Source organism: Papio anubis, chromosome 2, assembly GCF_008728515.1.
Source record: "Papio anubis isolate 15944 chromosome 2, Panubis1.0, whole genome shotgun sequence".
Taxonomy (NCBI): domain Eukaryota; kingdom Metazoa; phylum Chordata; class Mammalia; order Primates; family Cercopithecidae; genus Papio; species Papio anubis.
The window spans coordinates 33,343,749-33,362,977 of record NC_044977.1 but is presented as its reverse complement, the minus strand read 5'-3'; the positions used below and the strand labels follow the sequence as shown (position 1 = coordinate 33,362,977).

At 40.0% G+C, this 19,229-nt stretch overlaps 1 protein-coding gene across 3 annotated transcripts in view; it reads left to right on the top strand.

Annotated features, from left to right (window-relative positions):
* Positions 1–8,755, top strand: part of USF3 (upstream transcription factor family member 3) — a 43,119-nt gene extending 34,364 nt beyond the window's left edge. For all 3 annotated transcript variants that reach the window (XM_017955148.3, XM_017955149.3, XM_021934068.2), the window contains one exon: positions 914–8,755. In XM_017955148.3, the coding sequence (XP_017810637.2) occupies positions 914–7,413 (6,500 nt within the window). In that variant the 3' untranslated portion in view covers positions 7,414–8,755. The remainder of the gene's footprint in view (positions 1–913) is intronic.
* The last annotated feature ends 10,474 nt before the right edge of the window (positions 8,756–19,229 follow it).

Below are 19,229 nucleotides of genomic sequence, written 5' to 3'. Positions count from 1 at the left end.
GGCTGTGACAATGTCCTCACTGCTCAGTAGCATACCTGCATTGTCCCTACCAAGCAAAGTGCAGGTTCCATTGTCGACGCTTTCTTTGGTGCACTTTGGTGCCACTTTACTTCTTATGTGCTCTATTCCTTTTTGTCTCCATTGTTTCAAAGGGTAAAATAGAAACTAAAGCCATTTATAAAAGAGACTGTCATCTGGGCATGGTGGCTTATGCCTGTAATCCCAGCACTTTGGGAGGCCAAGATGGGCAGATCACTTGAGATCAGGAGTTCAAGACCAGCCTGGCCAACATGGCGAGACCCTGAATCTACTACAAATATGAAAATTAGCTGAGAGTGTTGGTGTGCACCTGTAATCCCAGCTACTTGGGAGGTTGAGGCAGAAGAATTGGTTGAACCTGGGAGGTGGAGGTTGCAGTGAGCCGAGATTGCACCACTGTACTCCAGCCTAGGTCAGAGAGCAAGACTCTGTCTCAAAAAAATAAAATAAAAAATAAAGAGACTGTCTGTTACTATCACAGGTAATGTTGGCTGCTGCAGCATTTAAATGGCATACTGATATTCAATGTTATTTTCCTAGCATGTTACCATGATAGCAGTATGTCTTCCCTTACTTCAGCTATGTAGCTGCCCTATTGGAAATTTTTAAATTGGGAATTTTGAGGTTTCTACATTATGAGTAATTTTTCAGTTGACCTTTAAAGATTTATACTTTTTAAAGGAGGGCAGAGGGATTTAGGATATCATTCTAAAAAGAAAAAAGAAGTTGTATTAGAAAAGAGCTGAAGAGTCTCAGTTGAGGTATTTAGAATGCTACTATTAGAATTCAGTAGTTTAGTATACAGTTCTTTATCAAGTTATTGTAAATACTGACATTCCCAGGTATTTATAAATTTTTGTTTTTAATGTTATAGCTGAAGAAATAAAAAAGCTACGGAAACAACTGGAAGAAATTCAAAAAGAAAATGGCCGATATATTGAGTTACTGAAAGCTAATGACATATGCTTATATGATGACCCCACAATTCACTGGAAAGGAAATCTCAAAAACTCGAAGGTCTCTGTTGTTATTCCTAGTGACCAGGTTCAAAAAAATATCATTGTTTATTCCAACGGGAATCAGCCTGGTGGAAACAGCCAGGGAACAGCTGTTCAGGGGATAACTTTTAATGTTAGTCATAATTTACAAAAGCAGACCGCCAATGTGGTGCCAGTACAGAGGACTTGCAATCTTGTGACTCCTATATCTATTTCTGGAGTTTACCCTTCTGAAAACAAGCCATGGCATCAGACCACAGTTCCTGCATTGGCTACCAACCAGCCTGTTCCTCTTTGTCTTCCTGCTGCCATTTCTGCTCAGAGTGTTCTCGAGCTTCCCACCTCTGAAAGCGAATCAAGTGTGCTTGGTGCCTCTAGTGGCTCACTGATTGCTGTTTCAGTTGGACCTGAGCCTCACCAACATCATTCTTTGCACACATGTTTAAATGATCAAAATTCTTCTGAAAATAAGAATGGACAAGAGAACCCCAAATTATTGAAGAAAATGACCCCTTGTGCTGTAAACATCCCCCTCAGCTCCTCAGCAACTGCCACTAAAGTGCACCATGGAAACAAGTCCTGCCTGAGCATACAGGACTTCAGAGGTGATTTTCAAAACACTTTTGTTGTTTCAGTTACCACCACAGTCTGCTCCCAGCCTCCCAGAACTGCAGATGATTCTTCTCCAATGAGCATTAGCAAGAGTGCAGACTTGACAAGTACAGCTACAGTGGTGGCATCATCTGCCCCTGGAGTAGGGAAGGCCACCATTCCTATAAGCACTCTTTCGGGAAACCCTTTGGACAATGGTTGGACTCTGTCTTGTTCTTTGCCTTCTTCAAGCGTTAGTACTTCAGATTTGAAAAACATTAATAGCCTTACACGAATTTCTTCAGCTGGAAACACACAGACAACGTGGACTACTTTGCAACTGGCGGGAAACACTATTCAGCCCTTAAGCCAGACACCGTCTTCTGCTGTGACTCCAGTATTAAATGAGTCTGGTACTAGCCCTACCACAAGTAACCACAGTAGACATGTGGCTACAGGCATCAACTTGAATAATTCCTTTCCAGCAGATGGGCAGCCAGTTGAGCAAGTAGTTGTAACATTGCCTTCTTGTCCATCTTTACCTATGCAGCCACTAATTGCCCAGCCACAAGTTAAATCTCAGCCTCCCAAAAATATCCTTCCACTGAATTCAGCAATGCAGGTGATTCAGATGGCTCAGCCAGTTGGGTCAGCTGTTAATGCAGCTCCAACTAATCAAAATGTTATAATTCTTCAACCACCCAGCACCACCCCATGCCCAACAGTGATGAGAGCAGAAGTTCCCAACCACACAGTAGGTCAACAGATAGTAATCATACAGGCAGCTAATCAGAATCCTTTGCCACTCCTCTCTGCTCCACCTCCTGGTTCTGTTCGACTCCCTATTAATGGAGCCAATACTGTAATAGGGTCTAATAATTCAGTGCAAAATGTTTCAACACCACAGACTTTTGGAGGAAAGCATCTTGTCCACATATTACCAAGACCTTCATCTTTATCAGTGTCTAACTCAACACAGACTTTTTCTGTTACCATGTCAAACCAACAGCCTCAAACCATTTCTTTAAATGGACAGCTCTTTGCTTTGCAGCCTGTGATGTCTTCATCAGGAACTACAAATCAAACCCCTATGCAAATTATTCAACCCACCACCAGCGAAGATCCAAATACCAATGTTGCCCTGAATACATTTGGTGCTTTGGCCAGCCTCAATCAAAGCATATCACAGATGGCTGGGCAAAGCTGTGTACAATTGTCTATTAGCCAGCCTGCCAATGCTCAAACTGCTGCAAATAGTCAAACCACTACAGCTAACTGTGTTTCATTAGCAACTGCAGCACCTCCTGTGACAACAGATAGTTCAGCCACACTAGCCAGTACTTATAATCTAGTGAGTACTTCCTCGATGAACACTGTTGCTTGTTTGCCTCCTAACATGAAATCTAAAAGGTTGAATAAGAAGCCAGGTGCCAGGAAACACTTAGCAGCAAACAAGTCAGCGTGTCCCCTGAATCCAGTCAGAGATGTGAGCAAGTTAGACTGCCCCAACACTGAAAGCTCAGCAGAGCTGCCCTGTAATGATGGACTGCTAGAAAGCTTCCCTGCTGTATTACCACCTGTCTCTATGTCCCAGGCAAATAGTGTGAGTGTTTCTGCTTCACATTCTTTGGGTGTTCTAAACTCTGAATCATTAATACCTGAGTCTGTATCCAAATCTAAGTCAATAGAAAAGTCCAGCTCACCCTCCCAAGAATCTGTAACAAGCGAACATTTTGCAATGGCCCCAGCAAAATCCAAAGATTCTACCCCTAATCTGCAACAAGAGACACCTCAGGATAAACCACCAAGTCATTTAGCATTGTCAGATGCTGCCAAACCCTGCACTTCAGCCAATGTATTGATTCCATCTCCAAGTGATCCTCACATTTTGGTTTCTCAGGTTTCTGGTTTGTCATCTACAACAAGCACTACAAGTACTGACTGTGTTTCTGAGGTAGAAATCATTGCTGAACCTTGCAGAGTTGAGCAAGATTCATCAGATACAATGCAAACCACAGGTCTCTTAAAGGGGCAAGGTTTAACTACATTGCTATCTGATCTTGCTAAAAAAAAAAACCCTCAGAAATCGTCTCTTTCTGATCAGATGGATCATCCTGACTTTTCTTCAGAAAATCCTAAAATAGTTGATTCAAGTGTGAATTTACATCCCAAACAGGAACTATTACTGATGAACAGTGATGACAGAGATCCTCCACAGCATCATTCCTGCCTGCCTGATCAAGAGGTTATTAATGGTTCTTTGATCACCAGTAGACAGGCTGACTCTCCCATGTCAACCAGCTCTGGCAGTAGTCGTAGTTTCTCAGTTGCATCCATGCTTCCTGAAACAACAAGAGAAGATGTGACCAGCAATGCAACAGCTAATACATGTGACAGCTGTACCTTTGTAGAGCAAACCGATATAGTAGCTCTTGCAGCAAGAGCTATTTTTGACCAGGAGAACCTGGAGAAGGGAAGAGTTGGCCTCCAGGCTGATATAAGGGAAGTTGCTTCAAAGCCTTCTGAAGCATCATCATTAGAGGGAGACCCACCTTTCAAATCACAGATACCTAAAGAGAATGGCACAGGACAGGCAGAAGCAACACCAAATGAATTTAATTCTCAGGATTCAATTGAAGCAACTATGGAGAGGCCCCTTGAAAAACCGAGCTGTTCTCTAGGAATTAAAACATCAAATGCACCTTTACAGGCTTCACCTTCTCAGCCCCCAAACATCACCAGTTTAAGCGTGAATAATCTTATCCATCAGAGCAGCATCAGCCATCCTCTGGCCAGCTGTGCGGGTTTATCCCCAACTTCAGAGCAAACAACTGTGCCTGCAACGGTTAATCTGACTGTTTCATCTAGCTCCTATGACAGTCAACCTCCTGGACCATCTCTGATGACCGAATATTCCCAAGAACAGCTAAATACTATGACTAGTACCATACCAAATTCACAGATTCAAGAGCCACTCTTAAAGCCAAGTCATGAAAGCCGTAAGGATTCCGCTAAGCGTGCTGTCCAAGATGACCTTTTACTGTCTTCAGCTAAACGGCAAAAGCACTGTCAGCCAGCCCCCCTCAGGCTTGAAAGTATGTCCCTGATGAGCAGAACTCCAGACACCATTTCTGATCAAACTCAAATGATGGTCAGTCAGATCCCTCCTAATTCTTCAAACTCGGTTGTGCCTGTTAGCAACCCAGCTCATGGAGATGGCCTTACACGATTATTTCCACCTAGTAACAACTTTGTGGCTCCTGCATTGAGGCAAACTGAAGTTCATTGTGGTTCTCAGCCTTCAGTTGCTGAGCAGCAGCAAACCCAGGCAAGTCAACATCTACAGGCCCTGCAGCAGCATGTTCCAGCTCAAGGGGTATCTCACCTTCATAGTAACCATCTCTACATAAAGCAGCAGCAGCAGCAGCAGCAGCAGCAGCAGCAGCAGCAGCAGCAGCAGCAACAGCAGCAACAACAACAAGCAGGGCAGTTAAGAGAGAGGCATCACTTATATCAAATGCAGCATCATGTACCTCATGCAGAGAGCTCTGTCCACTCTCAGCCCCATAATGTCCACCAACAGAGGACTCTGCAACAGGAAGTTCAGATGCAGAAAAAGAGGAATCTTGTTCAGGGCACCCAGGCCTCTCAGCTTTCCTTACAACCCAAGCACCATGGAACTGACCAGTCCCGATCCAAGAGTGGACAGCCACATCCCCACCATCAGCAGATGCAGCAACAAATGCAGCAACACTTTGGAAGCTCCCAGACAGAGAAGAGCTGTGAAAACCCTTCAACTAGTCGGAACCATCATAACCATCCCCAGAACCATCTCAATCAAGATATTATGCACCAACAGCAGGATGTTGGAAGCAGACAGCAAGGTTCAGGGGTTTCATCTGAACATGTATCTGGGCATAATCCAATGCAGAGGCTTTTGACATCAAGAGGCTTAGAGCAGCAAATGGTGTCCCAACCAAGTATTGTGACTAGATCTTCAGACATGACCTGTACTCCACACAGGCCGGAGAGAAATAGAGTTTCAAGTTATTCTGCTGAGGCACTCATTGGAAAGACATCTTCTAATTCAGAGCAGAGAATGGGGATATCAATTCAGGGTTCCAGAGTTTCAGATCAGCTTGAAATGAGAAGCTATCTTGATGTTCCCAGAAATAAGAGTTTGGCTATTCATAATATGCAGGGTCGTGTGGACCACACTGTAGCCTCAGATATCCGCCTTTCCGATTGTCAGACGTTTAAACCAAGTGGAGCTAGTCAACAGCCCCAGAGTAATTTTGAAGTACAATCTTCAAGAAACAATGAAATAGGTAACCCTGTATCATCATTGCGGAGTATGCAGTCCCAGGCTTTTCGAATTAGTCAAAATACTGGCCCACCACCAATTGACCGTCAAAAGAGATTACCTTACCCACCAGTTCAGAGCATCCCAACAGGAAATGGTATTCCATCAAGGGACAGTGAAAATACTTGTCACCAAAGTTTCATGCAGAGCTTACTTGCCCCTCACCTCAGTGATCAGGTCATTGGGAGCCAGAGGTCACTCTCAGAACATCAGAGGAATACACAGTGTGGTCCATCCTCTGCAATTGAATATAATTGTCCCCCAACTCATGAAAATGTCCATATCAGAAGAGATAGTGATAGTCAGAATAGGGAAAGTTGTGACATGTCGTTAGGTGCAATTAACACCAGGAACAGCACCTTGAATATTCCTTTTTCAAGTTCCTCTTCCTCAGGAGATATTCAAGGTCGAAACACAAGCCCCAATGTTTCTGTGCAGAAATCCAATCCCATGAGGATTACTGACAGTCATGCGACCAAGGGCCACATGAACCCTCCAGTCACAACCAACATGCATGGGGTTGCAAGGCCAGCGTTGCCACATCCATCTGTGTCTCATGGAAATGGTGATCAAGGCCCTCCTGTACGTCAAGCTAATTCTTCAGTTCCCCAGAGATCAAGGCATCCCCTGCAAGACAGCAGTGGTTCCAAAATTCGTCAACCTGAAAGGAATCGTTCTGGAAACCAAAGGCAAAGTAATGTCTTTGATCCAAGTCTTCCCCATCTTCCTCTCTCTACTGGTGGCAGTATGATTCTTGGACGTCAACAACCTGCTACAGAGAAGAGAGGAAGTATTGTTCGTTTCATGCCTGATAGCCCACAAGTACCTAATGATAATTCAGGTCCTGATCAGCATACACTGTCACAAAATTTTGGTTTTTCTTTTATTCCTGAGGGTGGCATGAATCCACCAATAAATGCTAATGCTTCTTTCATTCCACAGGTTACTCAGCCTAGTGCCACTCGAACTCCAGCCCTCATCCCGGTAGATCCGCAAAATACTCTGCCCTCCTTCTATCCTCCATACTCTCCTGCTCATCCTACACTGTCCAATGATATTTCAATCCCCTATTTTCCTAATCAGATGTTCTCAAATCCCAGCACAGAGAAGGTAAACAGTGGAAGTTTAAATAACCGATTTGGATCAATTTTATCTCCTCCCAGACCTGTTGGGTTTGCTCAACCAAGTTTTCCTCTTCTCCCAGATATGCCACCAATGCACATGACCAACTCTCATTTATCCAATTTTAATATGACATCTTTGTTTCCAGAAATCGCTACAGCACTTCCTGATGGCTCAGCAATGTCACCTTTGCTTACAATAGCAAATTCCTCTGCCTCTGACTCTTCCAAGCAGTCCTCAAACAGACCTGCCCATAACATAAGCCATATTCTAGGTCATGATTGCAGTTCAGCTGTTTAAATACTGATAAGCGAAATGTAGAGGTAATGAGATTACAAATGTATTTGTGTGTGCGTGTGCACAGACATGTACATGAAGAGAAGGATTGTGTGTGTGTGTCTTTGTATAATCAGTTTTCAGTTATCTTCTGAATGTAGGGAAGCCATGTCAGATGCAGATACTGGGTTGTCAGAAAACAAGTTATCTTTCATTTTCAGCTGCATGGTGTACTTTCTTAGTTTCCAAGTAGATTTACATTTCCAAGTTGATATTTCCTAAATACTAATTAGCTGGAAATTGGGGGAGATCATCTTGTCATGTACTGGGTAGTAGGAGGGAGCCTAGATTTTAAACTTGATTGTTGATAACTTATAGAATATATAATTAAGTTGCTACTGAAAAATATAGACAGCTTGATAAAACACAGTGGCTCATAACCAAGTGCTGGCTAATGTCAGCATCTAGAACAGCTTCTTACCTATGGCAGATGTTGAACTGATGTTGAGTTAAATGTCTGTAGTTAAAGTCAAGCAGTTAGCAAATAAATGAATTGTTCAATCAGCCTTTATTCTCAAAGTTTGGTGTAGATAGAGGCTTCTTTCTAAATTATAACAATCCATAAATTATCTGAATTGTGTGTCTTATTCTTCAAATTAGGGAGCTGTGTTCCTTTAATGTGCCAAGATTCTTTAAAGCAAAGGTCTTCCTTAGACAATTATTTAGCCTTACATATAGAAAGCTAACAAGTTAAGTACATACGTATTCTCCATTTTGTGCTTGCATTTTGCATCAGGCCATAAGGGTAAAAGCAGTTAGTTGTATTGTGGAGTTTTGCATGGGTTCAGTTAACAATGGATGTTTCATCAGCTAAGTTTAATTTAGTATTCTCTCTTCATTTTATTTATTTGATCTTGAAATAAATTCTTTTGCATTCATTTAAATATTAGGATTGATCAGGAAATAGTGTGTTTGTAATCTACACATTTATTTGAGCCTTACTTTAAAAATATTTCTGAACAGAGATTTAAACTGTCAGTATTTTCATTTACTGATAGTATTTATAGTTTGAATATGGCATTGTATATTACATTATTATCCTTCATAACAGAATTATAATGAGGATATGAATTTGTTTATTATTTTTCTTGTTGGTAGATGTGAAATGGTGCTTCAAAAAATATATAGACTTTCTATATGTCTCTGTGTGTGTAAGTATGTGTGTGTGTGTACACATATTTTAAAGTATGAATTGGTCCTTTAAAAATAGGCCTGCCATCTAAAAATGGGAAATTGAGACCTGAGACCTGCTAAAACATAGAAGAACCTGATATAGGTAGGTTTTTTTTTTTTTTTTTTTTTTTTTAAATAGACAGAGTCTGGCTTTGTCGCCCAGGCTGGAGTGCAGTGGTGTGATCTCAGCTCACTGCAAGCTCCGCCTCCCGGGTTCAAGCAATTCTCCTGCCTCAGCCTCCCGAGTAGCTGGGACCACAGGCATGTGCCACCACACCTGGCTAATTTTTTGTATCTTTAGTAGAGATGGGGTTTCACCATGTTAGGATGGTCTTGATTTCCTGACCTTGTGATCCGCCCGCCTTGGCCTCCCAAAGTGCCAGGATTACAGGCGTGAGCCACCGTGCTCGGCCTAGGTAGGGATTTTTTAAAAGCCCCACAGAAGTTTATAATACATTTAAAAAACCCATATTAAAATTTGAAAACTTAAAAAAAAAAAACTAAGAAAACAATGGTATATATTCCTTTACTTAAACCCATGAAGTCCGTTACTTTTTGTTCTTGTTATATTCTGCCAAAAATGGGATGGGGTGGGAGAGATGCATATAAATTGTTTTATCTGCTTTGTTAACAAAGTGAACTCAAGGACCAGCGTTTCTTTTCTTTCTTTTTTCTTTTCTTTTTTTCTTCTTTTTTTTTTTTTTTTTGAGACAGAGTATCACTCTGTCACCCAGGCTAGAGTGTACAGTGGGAGGATCTTGGCTCACTGCATCCTCTGCTTCCTGGGTTCAAGCAATTCTCAGGCCTCAGCCTCCCGAGTAGCTGGGATTACAGGTCTGCACCACTACACCTGGCTAATTTTTGTATTTTTAGTAGAGAAAGGGTTTCACCATGTTGGCCAGGCTGGTCTTGAACTCCTAACATCAGGTGATCCACCCACCTTGACCTCCCAAAGTGCTGGAATTATAGGCGTGAGCCACCGCTCCCAGCCCTTTTTTTTTTTTTTTTTTAAATCCTAAAAAGCTTCCTAAGGGTTGGTCAGAGCAGTTAACTCCAGTGAATACCTCTTCTAAACACTCAGCAAAAGGGTCAGTTGTGCCTCTTTAACTGTTCTTACCAAACTCTCCTACCTTTTTCTGCTGCCAACTAAGCAGCCTCCTAGGGACAAAAAAAAAAAACCAAAAACAGTATTTTTTTCTTGCTCACAAAACAAGAACCACCTGTATTTTCTTCCTTCAAAATGGTCTTGGGGAAGAATAGAGCTTCGTGAATAAGTTACTTAAGACAACAGATAAACATAGTAATCAAAACTTTTTATTGAAGTAATGTGTCATTTATGACTTGCTTTTGAATTCTCTTAACTGAATTTTAAGCTGCAACATTCAAATTTTTCTTTGTACTTGAAAGGTCCAGTCTGCCAGTTTCAAGAAGGACAGTTTTCCATGTGTTTGGCTGTTCATTTTCCCTCTCTCCCTCTCTCATCTGTCTGTCTCTCACTGTCTCTGTCTCTCTCTCTGTCACACACACACACACACACACACACACACACACACACACACACACACTCTCTCTCTCTCTCTCTCTCTCTCTCTCTCTCCAGTGGCTGTTAAGTTCTGAAGAACTGGGGACTGCTAGATGTAATTGAAAGCAAGGTAACAGGCTAAGGAGAAACTCAGTTTGAACATTGCAATGCAAAGGCCTCAAAGCCTGTGACTTTCAAGTATTTCTGTTGCATTAATTGTATTTTCCTGCTTAGCTGTGTTCAGACATAGTATTTGCATTTCTCGGAGCTTTCATTCCAACAGTATAACACTTTGATCTTGAAAGAGTCTCAATAAGGCTTATTTGACCATCTGAAGAAAAATGTGACCGTCTGTGAATAATTGGCTCCTACTTATGTGTAGCTCTATTACTTTACAGATGTGTGCATGTTTATGTAAGACTTCAGTTCATACATGGCTCAATTCTGAAAGTGTTCAGACATTAGTACCCTTATTTGATTGAAAAGCATGAATATATGAGATTTACTAGCAGTATTAAGTATTTGATAATTAGAGCTACGTGATTTTTGGGAAGAAATTTGTTATATGGTATCTAGTGTTAATCTGAATATAATTTTTGGTAAAGGGATAGCAGAAAACATAGTCAATTTTGGTTATAATAAATGTAACCTTATTCTTGGCCTGCTAATGTATGATTATAGAAAGTAAAACCATTTTTTAACTTCTGGAAATACACGAAGTTATGTCTGAGTCATGAGTGACAGTCATTGATTAAATCATTTCTTTGTCTCTTTTTTAGCATTATTGATCACAGAATCAGTTATAAAAAGTGGTTGATTCCTTTCAACATTTAACAATAACTTCTAATGAAGGGAAAAATTCCAGATTCTCTTCATGCGTAAACGTTTAATGTGTCAATCATAGATGAAAGGAATCTAGTTTGATGTTGTTTCTTTCTTTCTTTTTTTTTTTTTGGAAAATACAAGTTGCTCTAGGATGGCTTATATGTTGTTTTATACCAGTTCAGGAAATTTATTTTTGTTTTTATTGTGAGATCTTTTGGGGTACCAGAGATGGCACCTTTTCTCTAGGTAAGATGTGGGAATTCCTCAATGGTCTTGCTTCATAAAATGTAACGTATCAGAACTGGGGAAAGAGAAAGGAGGGGTTGTTCTTTTGCAGCATTTTCCAGTCACATATCAGGGTTATACTGAACTGCAACAAAGATCAACTTTTACAAATTAGCCTTCTTAAAATACAAAATGATATAAGTATTTTAAAGATAATTTATTTGCCTTGCTCTTGCCTTCTAACATTAGCCATTTCATGGAGAGGCTAAAACTTATACTCCAAAAAATGTGGAAGCATGTTTTAATGGGAGTAAAATTAAAAATTTTTGAGAAAGGGTAAAATCTCATTAATATGGATCTTCTTAGCTTTATCTTCCCTTTGATATGTAGGCACTTATGCTCTTCCATCTGCTCCACGTCAAATAGGGCTCAGGGAAGCTGGTCATTTCCTTAGCGGGATGATTACTCCTTTGCCTTGAAACATTGATTGAGCCCACCATGTATGGATCAGCGTGTGGTAGTGAGTCATATGCCCAAATCAGGGATTCCCAGGTCTTGGCTTTGGGAACCAGCATGCCTCATATTCTCTTAAAGAGCAACAAGAATTTCTTGAAACAAAATTAGCCAGAATTGATTTAAAATATTTCAATGTGCCATATAGTTCTGTCCCTTGGTTTGGTTGGCCTTGTTTTTTCCTATGGAAGAATGAAAGGGCAAAGGTGATGCCAAAATGAAACAGCTTTGGAGTGATATCTTGAGGAGCCTGGAAGTCATTTTTGTAATTCTGTTGTCTGTATAAATGCTACCTTTGCCTGGAGGTAGTGCGCCTGTGGCTGTGTACATCCAGAGGGCAACAGTAATAGCCAACAACCAGACAAACTAGTGAAGTTAATCTGTGAGTGATGATTTTATGATACCTATATGCAAATTAAAGGCAGAAGTTAGTTTCTTCTCAAGATGCCTTTTTGGCTGAACGTTACCATTTTTCTTTCCCCAGGATTTGACGGAAAAGGGCCTTTTTTGGATTTAACTATATTCTGTCTGCATTCTATTCTTCCTGCTTAGGTTTCTACTAGAGCCTGTGGAGGGGGGACACCAAATTTAGATTGAGGCAGTCCACGCTGGTAAGAAGCGTGAGGACCTTGTTGGACACAGAGCTTCTAGATCTTTCCACCTGTAGCCTCTACCCTGTTCCTGCACTTTACCTGAAACTGTGCCTCTGGTCTTTAGACCAGCTGTTGGAACATATCACTCACCCACTCCTCTGTTATAGCAAAGGGCCAGCTGGGATGGTACATGCTGTGTAATCAAACACCTTCTCGACAAGTACAGCTGATGTTTCTCACTGTTGCCTTATCATTCTCTGAGCCATCTTTGATGTTGATTTGTAAAAAAAAAGCAAAAAATAACAAAAAAAACAAACTTACTAGTTAGTAGCAAAACTCCTGTTAAACTCAGAGCTTGTATGTGGTGGTCATTCAACATCCTTATTTCTAGATTTACACAAACTGTACCAACTGTAATCTTTTTCTGGCACACGTATGTGGTCAGATGCTTCATAAACATGAACCAACTTGGGTTGTAAATGTTGGGCATGATATACAAATTGGGGCATTTTGGATGACTGCATAATCCTGTCATTAGAGATTTCATAAGACAGAAGATAACTATTTGTAGTTGAACACATTTTTCAAAAAGATGATCTTTGATTTTTTCCCTCAGTTGTGTATACAGCTATACACCATACTAACACCATACTATGTCATAGGAACTTAAAGTTAGATGTCTCAAAATCCCTTCAGTTTTCTGAGACTTCTCTGTGCTCCCACCCCTGAAGTCTTCAAATCAGTTTTCACCTGTGAAGTCACTAAGGTACTGGGCTTGACTACAATGGTAACCATTAAGGGGAGCTGAACTGTTGATCTTCCAAGAAGAAAGGGACCAGACAGTGTTAAGATGCTGCAGTTGTGTTACTGTGAAGAAAAGATTCGCTTCCACTTTCAGCAGGCTATATAAATATATATACATATATATATATATATTTTCACTTTGGTTAAAAAAAGTTGAAAATCTGAGGAGAACATAATTACCTTCACAAATTATTTATAGATACACTGGGTGAGAAGCTTACTGTAGGGCAGTCACCAGAAAATAACTAATTTTAGTGCTTTCAATAGTGTAATATTTGTATCTATTACCATGGCAGCAGTGTCTGCTGCACACTGTGTCCTATTACTGTAAATTTCCTGGTTTATAATTCTTATGGAAACTAATTTGTTTTGTAATGGAATCCAGAGCAGATATGTATAATATGATCAGGATTGTCCTACAGTTGTAAATAAGAATAGGTCCTGTTTATTTTGACATCTTTTTACAAATGCATTGTATTAGGGTGTGAATATTCTGAACCATCCTCTTGTTTAAAGTTTGGAAATTTTTATTGTTAAATGTAACATTTTAATGGTTGTAATAATTATTTGTATAGATACGAATATAGTATTTTATTTAAGAAAATAAACTTTGCATTTTTGCATTGTAAATTCTGTCTTCCCTGATCATTGCATGTGTCACTTCAAACCTGCATTGAAGTGGCTTGTCTTGCACTGAAGTATTCTATTCAAGTAATCTTTAAATTTTGCTATAACATCTGAAAATAATGCCATGACATATTTGCCATAGGGATTGTGTTCCTGATCAACCAGCAGACCTCAAATCATAATTATGACCAGTACTATATTGTTAGAACAAACTGTATACCTCTATACTCATAAAAAGTAAAATCAGAGTTTCAGATCTGGAAGAATATTTCAAGATGATCCACTTGAAGCTCTCTGCTGATTTTATAGTGGAGGAAACTAAAGCACAGAACTGTGAGACAAGTTAGGTCTTTCCCGATAGCTACCCACATCACTTAGCAAAACTCACAAGCATGAAGCCTGGAGGCAAAACAATTGCACGGGAACTTGTACAGTATAGAGTGATGTAAAGTATAAATGCCCATACATCAAGACAACTTATTGTTTGGGCTAGCCTACAGGTGTGGTAAAAATGATAAGGCGCGGTGGCTCACGCCTGTAATCCCAGCACTTTGGGAGGCCGAGATGGGCGGATCACGAGGTCAGGAGATCGAGACCATCCTGGCTAACACGGTGAAACCCCGTCTCTACTAAAAATACAAAAATTAGCCGGGCGCGGTGGCGGGTGCCTGTAGTCCCAGCCACACGGGAGGCTGAGGCAGGAGAATGGCGGGAACCCGGGAGGCGGAGCTTGCAGTGAGTGGAGATTGCGCCACCGCACTCCAGGCTGGGTGACAGAGCGAGACTCCGTCTCAAAAAAAAAAAAAAAAAAAAAAAAAAAAGAAATGATAAACTCAAAATTCAGGATAATGGCTACTTCTTAGAAAAGGATGAAGGTGGATGATATCAAGGAGGGAGGAGTACTTCAAAAGTATTGTTATATTCTATTGCACTGGGTAGCAGATGCTCAGGTGTTGATCTCATTTATGCCTGAAGTCTTTGTCCTGTGAATGTCTAAAATATATCCTAAAGTTTTAAAAGGTAAAATGGCCAGACACAGTAGCTCACACCTGTAATCCCAGCACTTTGGGAGGCTAAGGCGGGTGGGTCACTTGAGGTCAGGGATTCGAGATCAGCCTGTCCAACATGGTGAAACCCCATCTCTACTAAAAATACAGAAATTAGTTGGGTGTGGTGGCACGCACCTGTAATCCCAGCTACTCTGGAGACTGAGGCAGGAGAATTGCTTGAACCTAGGAGGCAGAAGTTGCAGTGAGCCAAGATTGTACCACTGCACTCCAGCCTGGGCAACAGAGCAAGACTCCATCTCAAAATAAATAAATAAAATAAAAATAAAAGGTAAAATGAGGACCTTAGACACCACTTATTCTCACATGTACTCCAGAAAATTAAAGCTCACAATATTTTCCTTGACCTGCCTTCTTGGGACTTTAGATTAAAAGTTAGTATTCTGACTGTGAAGGGCTAACTTCCTACTATTGCATACCACCTCCCATTCAGATGTTATAGATGGAACATACATTTTGATTATACAAGAAGCCCTATTATGCCACGAAAGACATAAATCATAAAGATGCAAACACTATGCTTAAATTTAATCTCCCTAAAAGTTATAGTGTAGTTTTTGGAATTAACAGCAATTACAAATAGAACTATCTGAACAAAATTCCAGAGAGAAATTACATTTCTAGGTAAGCTGAGATCTTTGGTCCTTTTTCCCCTGGGGATGTTGGATGAGTCTGGGCTGAAAAGGCAGAGTGAAAGCACCCATAGTTTCATGAAGCATAGGAGATAAAGTCCTGCTAGAGGGAGCAGTTGTCATTCTCAAGACATTTAAAACCAGAGGCAAACTGAATCTAACGCTACGTCCCAGCTCTCATACAGCTCAATACTCTCTGCCTAACAAAGAAAACGTGAACCCTCTCTGGTGGAAAATACCATCAACCTTAATCTCTAACGTTCTTTTATATACAATCCCCAGAAAATGTATCCAATATCTAGGAAATGTGGCCAATAAGAAAGAAAAGCAGATTGTGTAAGTAGACCCACAGATGATCCAGATGCACAGACAATGGCTTTAAAATAACTATAAAATATATTAAAATGGAAAAATTTAAAAATAGGATAAAAATAGAGAATTACAATTTATAAAAAAAAGAAATGAAACAAAACAGTTGTTGCTGGGGAAAGGTGGAAGGGTTGACTACAAAGAGGAACAAATTATGGGGGGAGATGTTCTATATCTTGTGTTGTTAAAAGTCACAGAATTGTACTCTGTTGGGTGGATTTTGTGTGTAAGTTATACTTCAGTAAACCTGACAAATAATGGAAAAAAAGAACAGAATGAACATCTAGAGCTGGAAAAGTGAAATTAGGAAATTCTTTTTTTTTGAGACGGAAATGGAGTCTTGCTCTGTTGCCCAGGCTGGAGTGCAGTGGCACGATCTCAGTTCACTGCAAGCTCTGCCTCCCAGGTTCACACCATTCTTCTGCCTCAGCCTCCCGAGTAGCTGGGACTACAGGCACCTGCCACCATGGCTGGCTAATTTTTTTTTGTATTTTTAGTAGAGATAGGGTTTCACCGTGTTAGCCAGGATGATGTCGATCTCCTGACCTTGTGATCCACCCACCTCAGCCTCCCAAAGTGCTGGGATTACAGGCGTGAGCCACTGCGCTCAGCCAGGAATTTCTTAAATAAACTTGTAGTAAAGTACACATATTAGCCAATAGGTAATCAAACCAAAGCACAGAGAGAAAAAGGAATAGAAAAGAGTGATCAAAATGCAAGATATGTGTGGGGCACTGTCAAAATATCCAACTTATGTATCACTAAAGTCTCAAACAGAGAGGAGAGAGAATTGGACAGAAGTAATATTTGATGGGTGAAAGTGTTCGAAACTGATAAATATATTAACTATAGATTCTAGATGTTTGGTGAACCCACAGTAGGATAGTAAAGAAAGTTGCACCTATACATCATAACCAAACATCTGAACTCTAAAGATAAAGGACTTTGGGAGGTCGAGGCAGGCAGATCACTTGAGGTCAGGAGTTTGAGACCAGCCTGGGCAACATGTTGAAACCTTGTCTCTAAAAATACAGAAATTATCCAGGCATCATCGTGGGCACCTGTAATCTCAGCTGCTTGGTCCAGGTTGGGTGACAGAATGAGATTCCATCTCAAAAAAAGGAAAAAGAAAAGAAGAAAATTTGAAAGCACCTGGATGATAAAGATAAATTGCCTTCAAAGAAGAAACAATAGGACTGCTAACTTTATAACAAAAATAATGGAAGCCAGGAGACAGTGGAATGGCATCTTTAAAGGACCAAAAAAAACCCCAAAACAAACAAACAAACAAACAAAAGAAAGCCCTACCAACATGGAATTCTATAAATTATGAAAATTCCCTAAAAACTAAAAGAGAAACACATATTCATACAAACAAAAATTGAGCAATATTTTGTTTTACCAGTAGACCAGCACTACAAGAAATTTTAAAGGAAGTTGTTCGGTTTGCCAGAAAATGATCCCAGGTGAAAGAAGTGAAGAGGGCTTGAAAGGGTAAATTATTGGCAAATATAAAATAATATTGATATTTAAAACAATAACAATGTCTTATAAGGCTTATGCAAATGCAGAAGTAAAATAGATGACAATAATAAGACAAAGTGAGAGGATAAATGAAGTAAAACTGGTGTGGATATTTTATTGCTGAGAAGTTGTAGAAAATGATAATTAAAGGTAGATGGTAATAAATCAAGGTTCTGTATTATAATTTCAAAAGAATAATACAATATGGCAAAACTGAAATGCTAATAGATAAGATAAAATAGAGAAGGTGAAAGGGAATAACAAAATACTTGATTATTCAATGTATTTAATCAAATAGTTAAATATTTAAGGACACACTTAAATAAGTCAGAAAAAATGAATAAAACAAAACACAGAACAAATAGAAAAATAATAGCACAATGATGGACTTACAACTATGTATATCAGTAGTTATAGATTGAAATGGCCATTTAAAATTTTAAAAATAGACTGAATTAAAAAAATTAGAATCAGCTCTATGTTGTTTACAAAAAGCACAAAAAGCACAAAAAGCCCACCTTAATTATAAGGAAACAGATTAAAAGTAAAAGGATGGAAAAAGATATGTAAGATATGTAAATGCTAATCAAAAGAAAGCTAATATGGCTATAGTCAAATCAGATTATTATGACCTAACTTTGCTGCTGGATCTGCTGTTCCCACCCCTTTAAAGCTGTTGGATGTCAAACACACTACATAAGAACCAGAGGCCACAAGTAATTCAAACGTTTATTCCTGATGCAGGACTACACAAACTTACAAAGTGTAAGAAGTCCCTGGATGAGGTAGCCCACCACCTGAAAGAAGTCTCTGTAATGTTTGGGTAGAGTGTGGGAGAGATAAGGGGGAAGAGAAAGAGATAGAGATAGAGATAGAGATAGAGAGAAAGAGAGAGAGAGAGAGAGAGAGAGAGACCTGTATGATGTAGCTAAAGCATTAATTTGAGGGAAATGTATAGCTTTAAATGCCTATGTAAAAAAAGAGAATTTGAAAAAATCAGTGATTTCAGTTTCCATCTCCAGAAGCTGGAAAAATAGTAAATTAAGCCCAATGTAAGTCAAAGGAAAAGTATAATAGAGCAGAAATCAATAAAATAGAAAGCAGATAACTCACAGAGAGAATCAACAAACCAAAAGTGAATCCTTAGAAAAGGCTAAAAAACAAAAAAGAGGTCAGATGAGGTGGCTCACACCTGTAATTCTAGCATGGCAAAACCTGTCTCTACAAAAAATACAAAAATTAGCCAGGTGTGGTGGTGCACTCCTGTAGTTGCAGCTACCCGGGAGGTTGAGGTGGGAGAATCGTTTGACCCTGAGCAGTGAAGATTGCAGTGAGCTGAGATTGTGCAACTGCACTCCAGCCTGGGTGACAGAATGGGACCCTGTCTCAAAAAAAAAAAAAAAAAAAAAAAAAAAAAAGACTGACCAGGAAAAAAGGGAAAGGGAAGGAAGGAAGGAAGGAAGGAAGGAAAACATTTCCATCATTCTCATACCTGTACCAGGTCAATCCCTGCCCCAGAGATAACTTCTATTCTGTCTGACTTTTCTCACCATGTAGGATGTACTCCTGGCTCAAGTGTTCCTCCCACCTCGGCCTCTCAAAGGGCTGGGATTACAGGCATGAGCCACCACACCTACCCAGTATCTGTGAGATGTATCTGTGTGCATCAGTAGCTTCATTTTGCAATATATGACATTTCATTTATGTTTTTTCCTATTGATCAACATTTGAGCTGTTTCCAGTTTGCGGCTACTTTAAAGAAAGCTGCTATATGAATGTTTTTTGTTGTTGTTGTTGTTGTTTTTCCCCCGAGATGGAATTTCACTCTTGTTGCCCAGGCTGGAGTGCAATGGCATGCGACCTCGGCTCACTGCAACCTCTGGCTTCCAGGTTCAAGTGGTTCTCC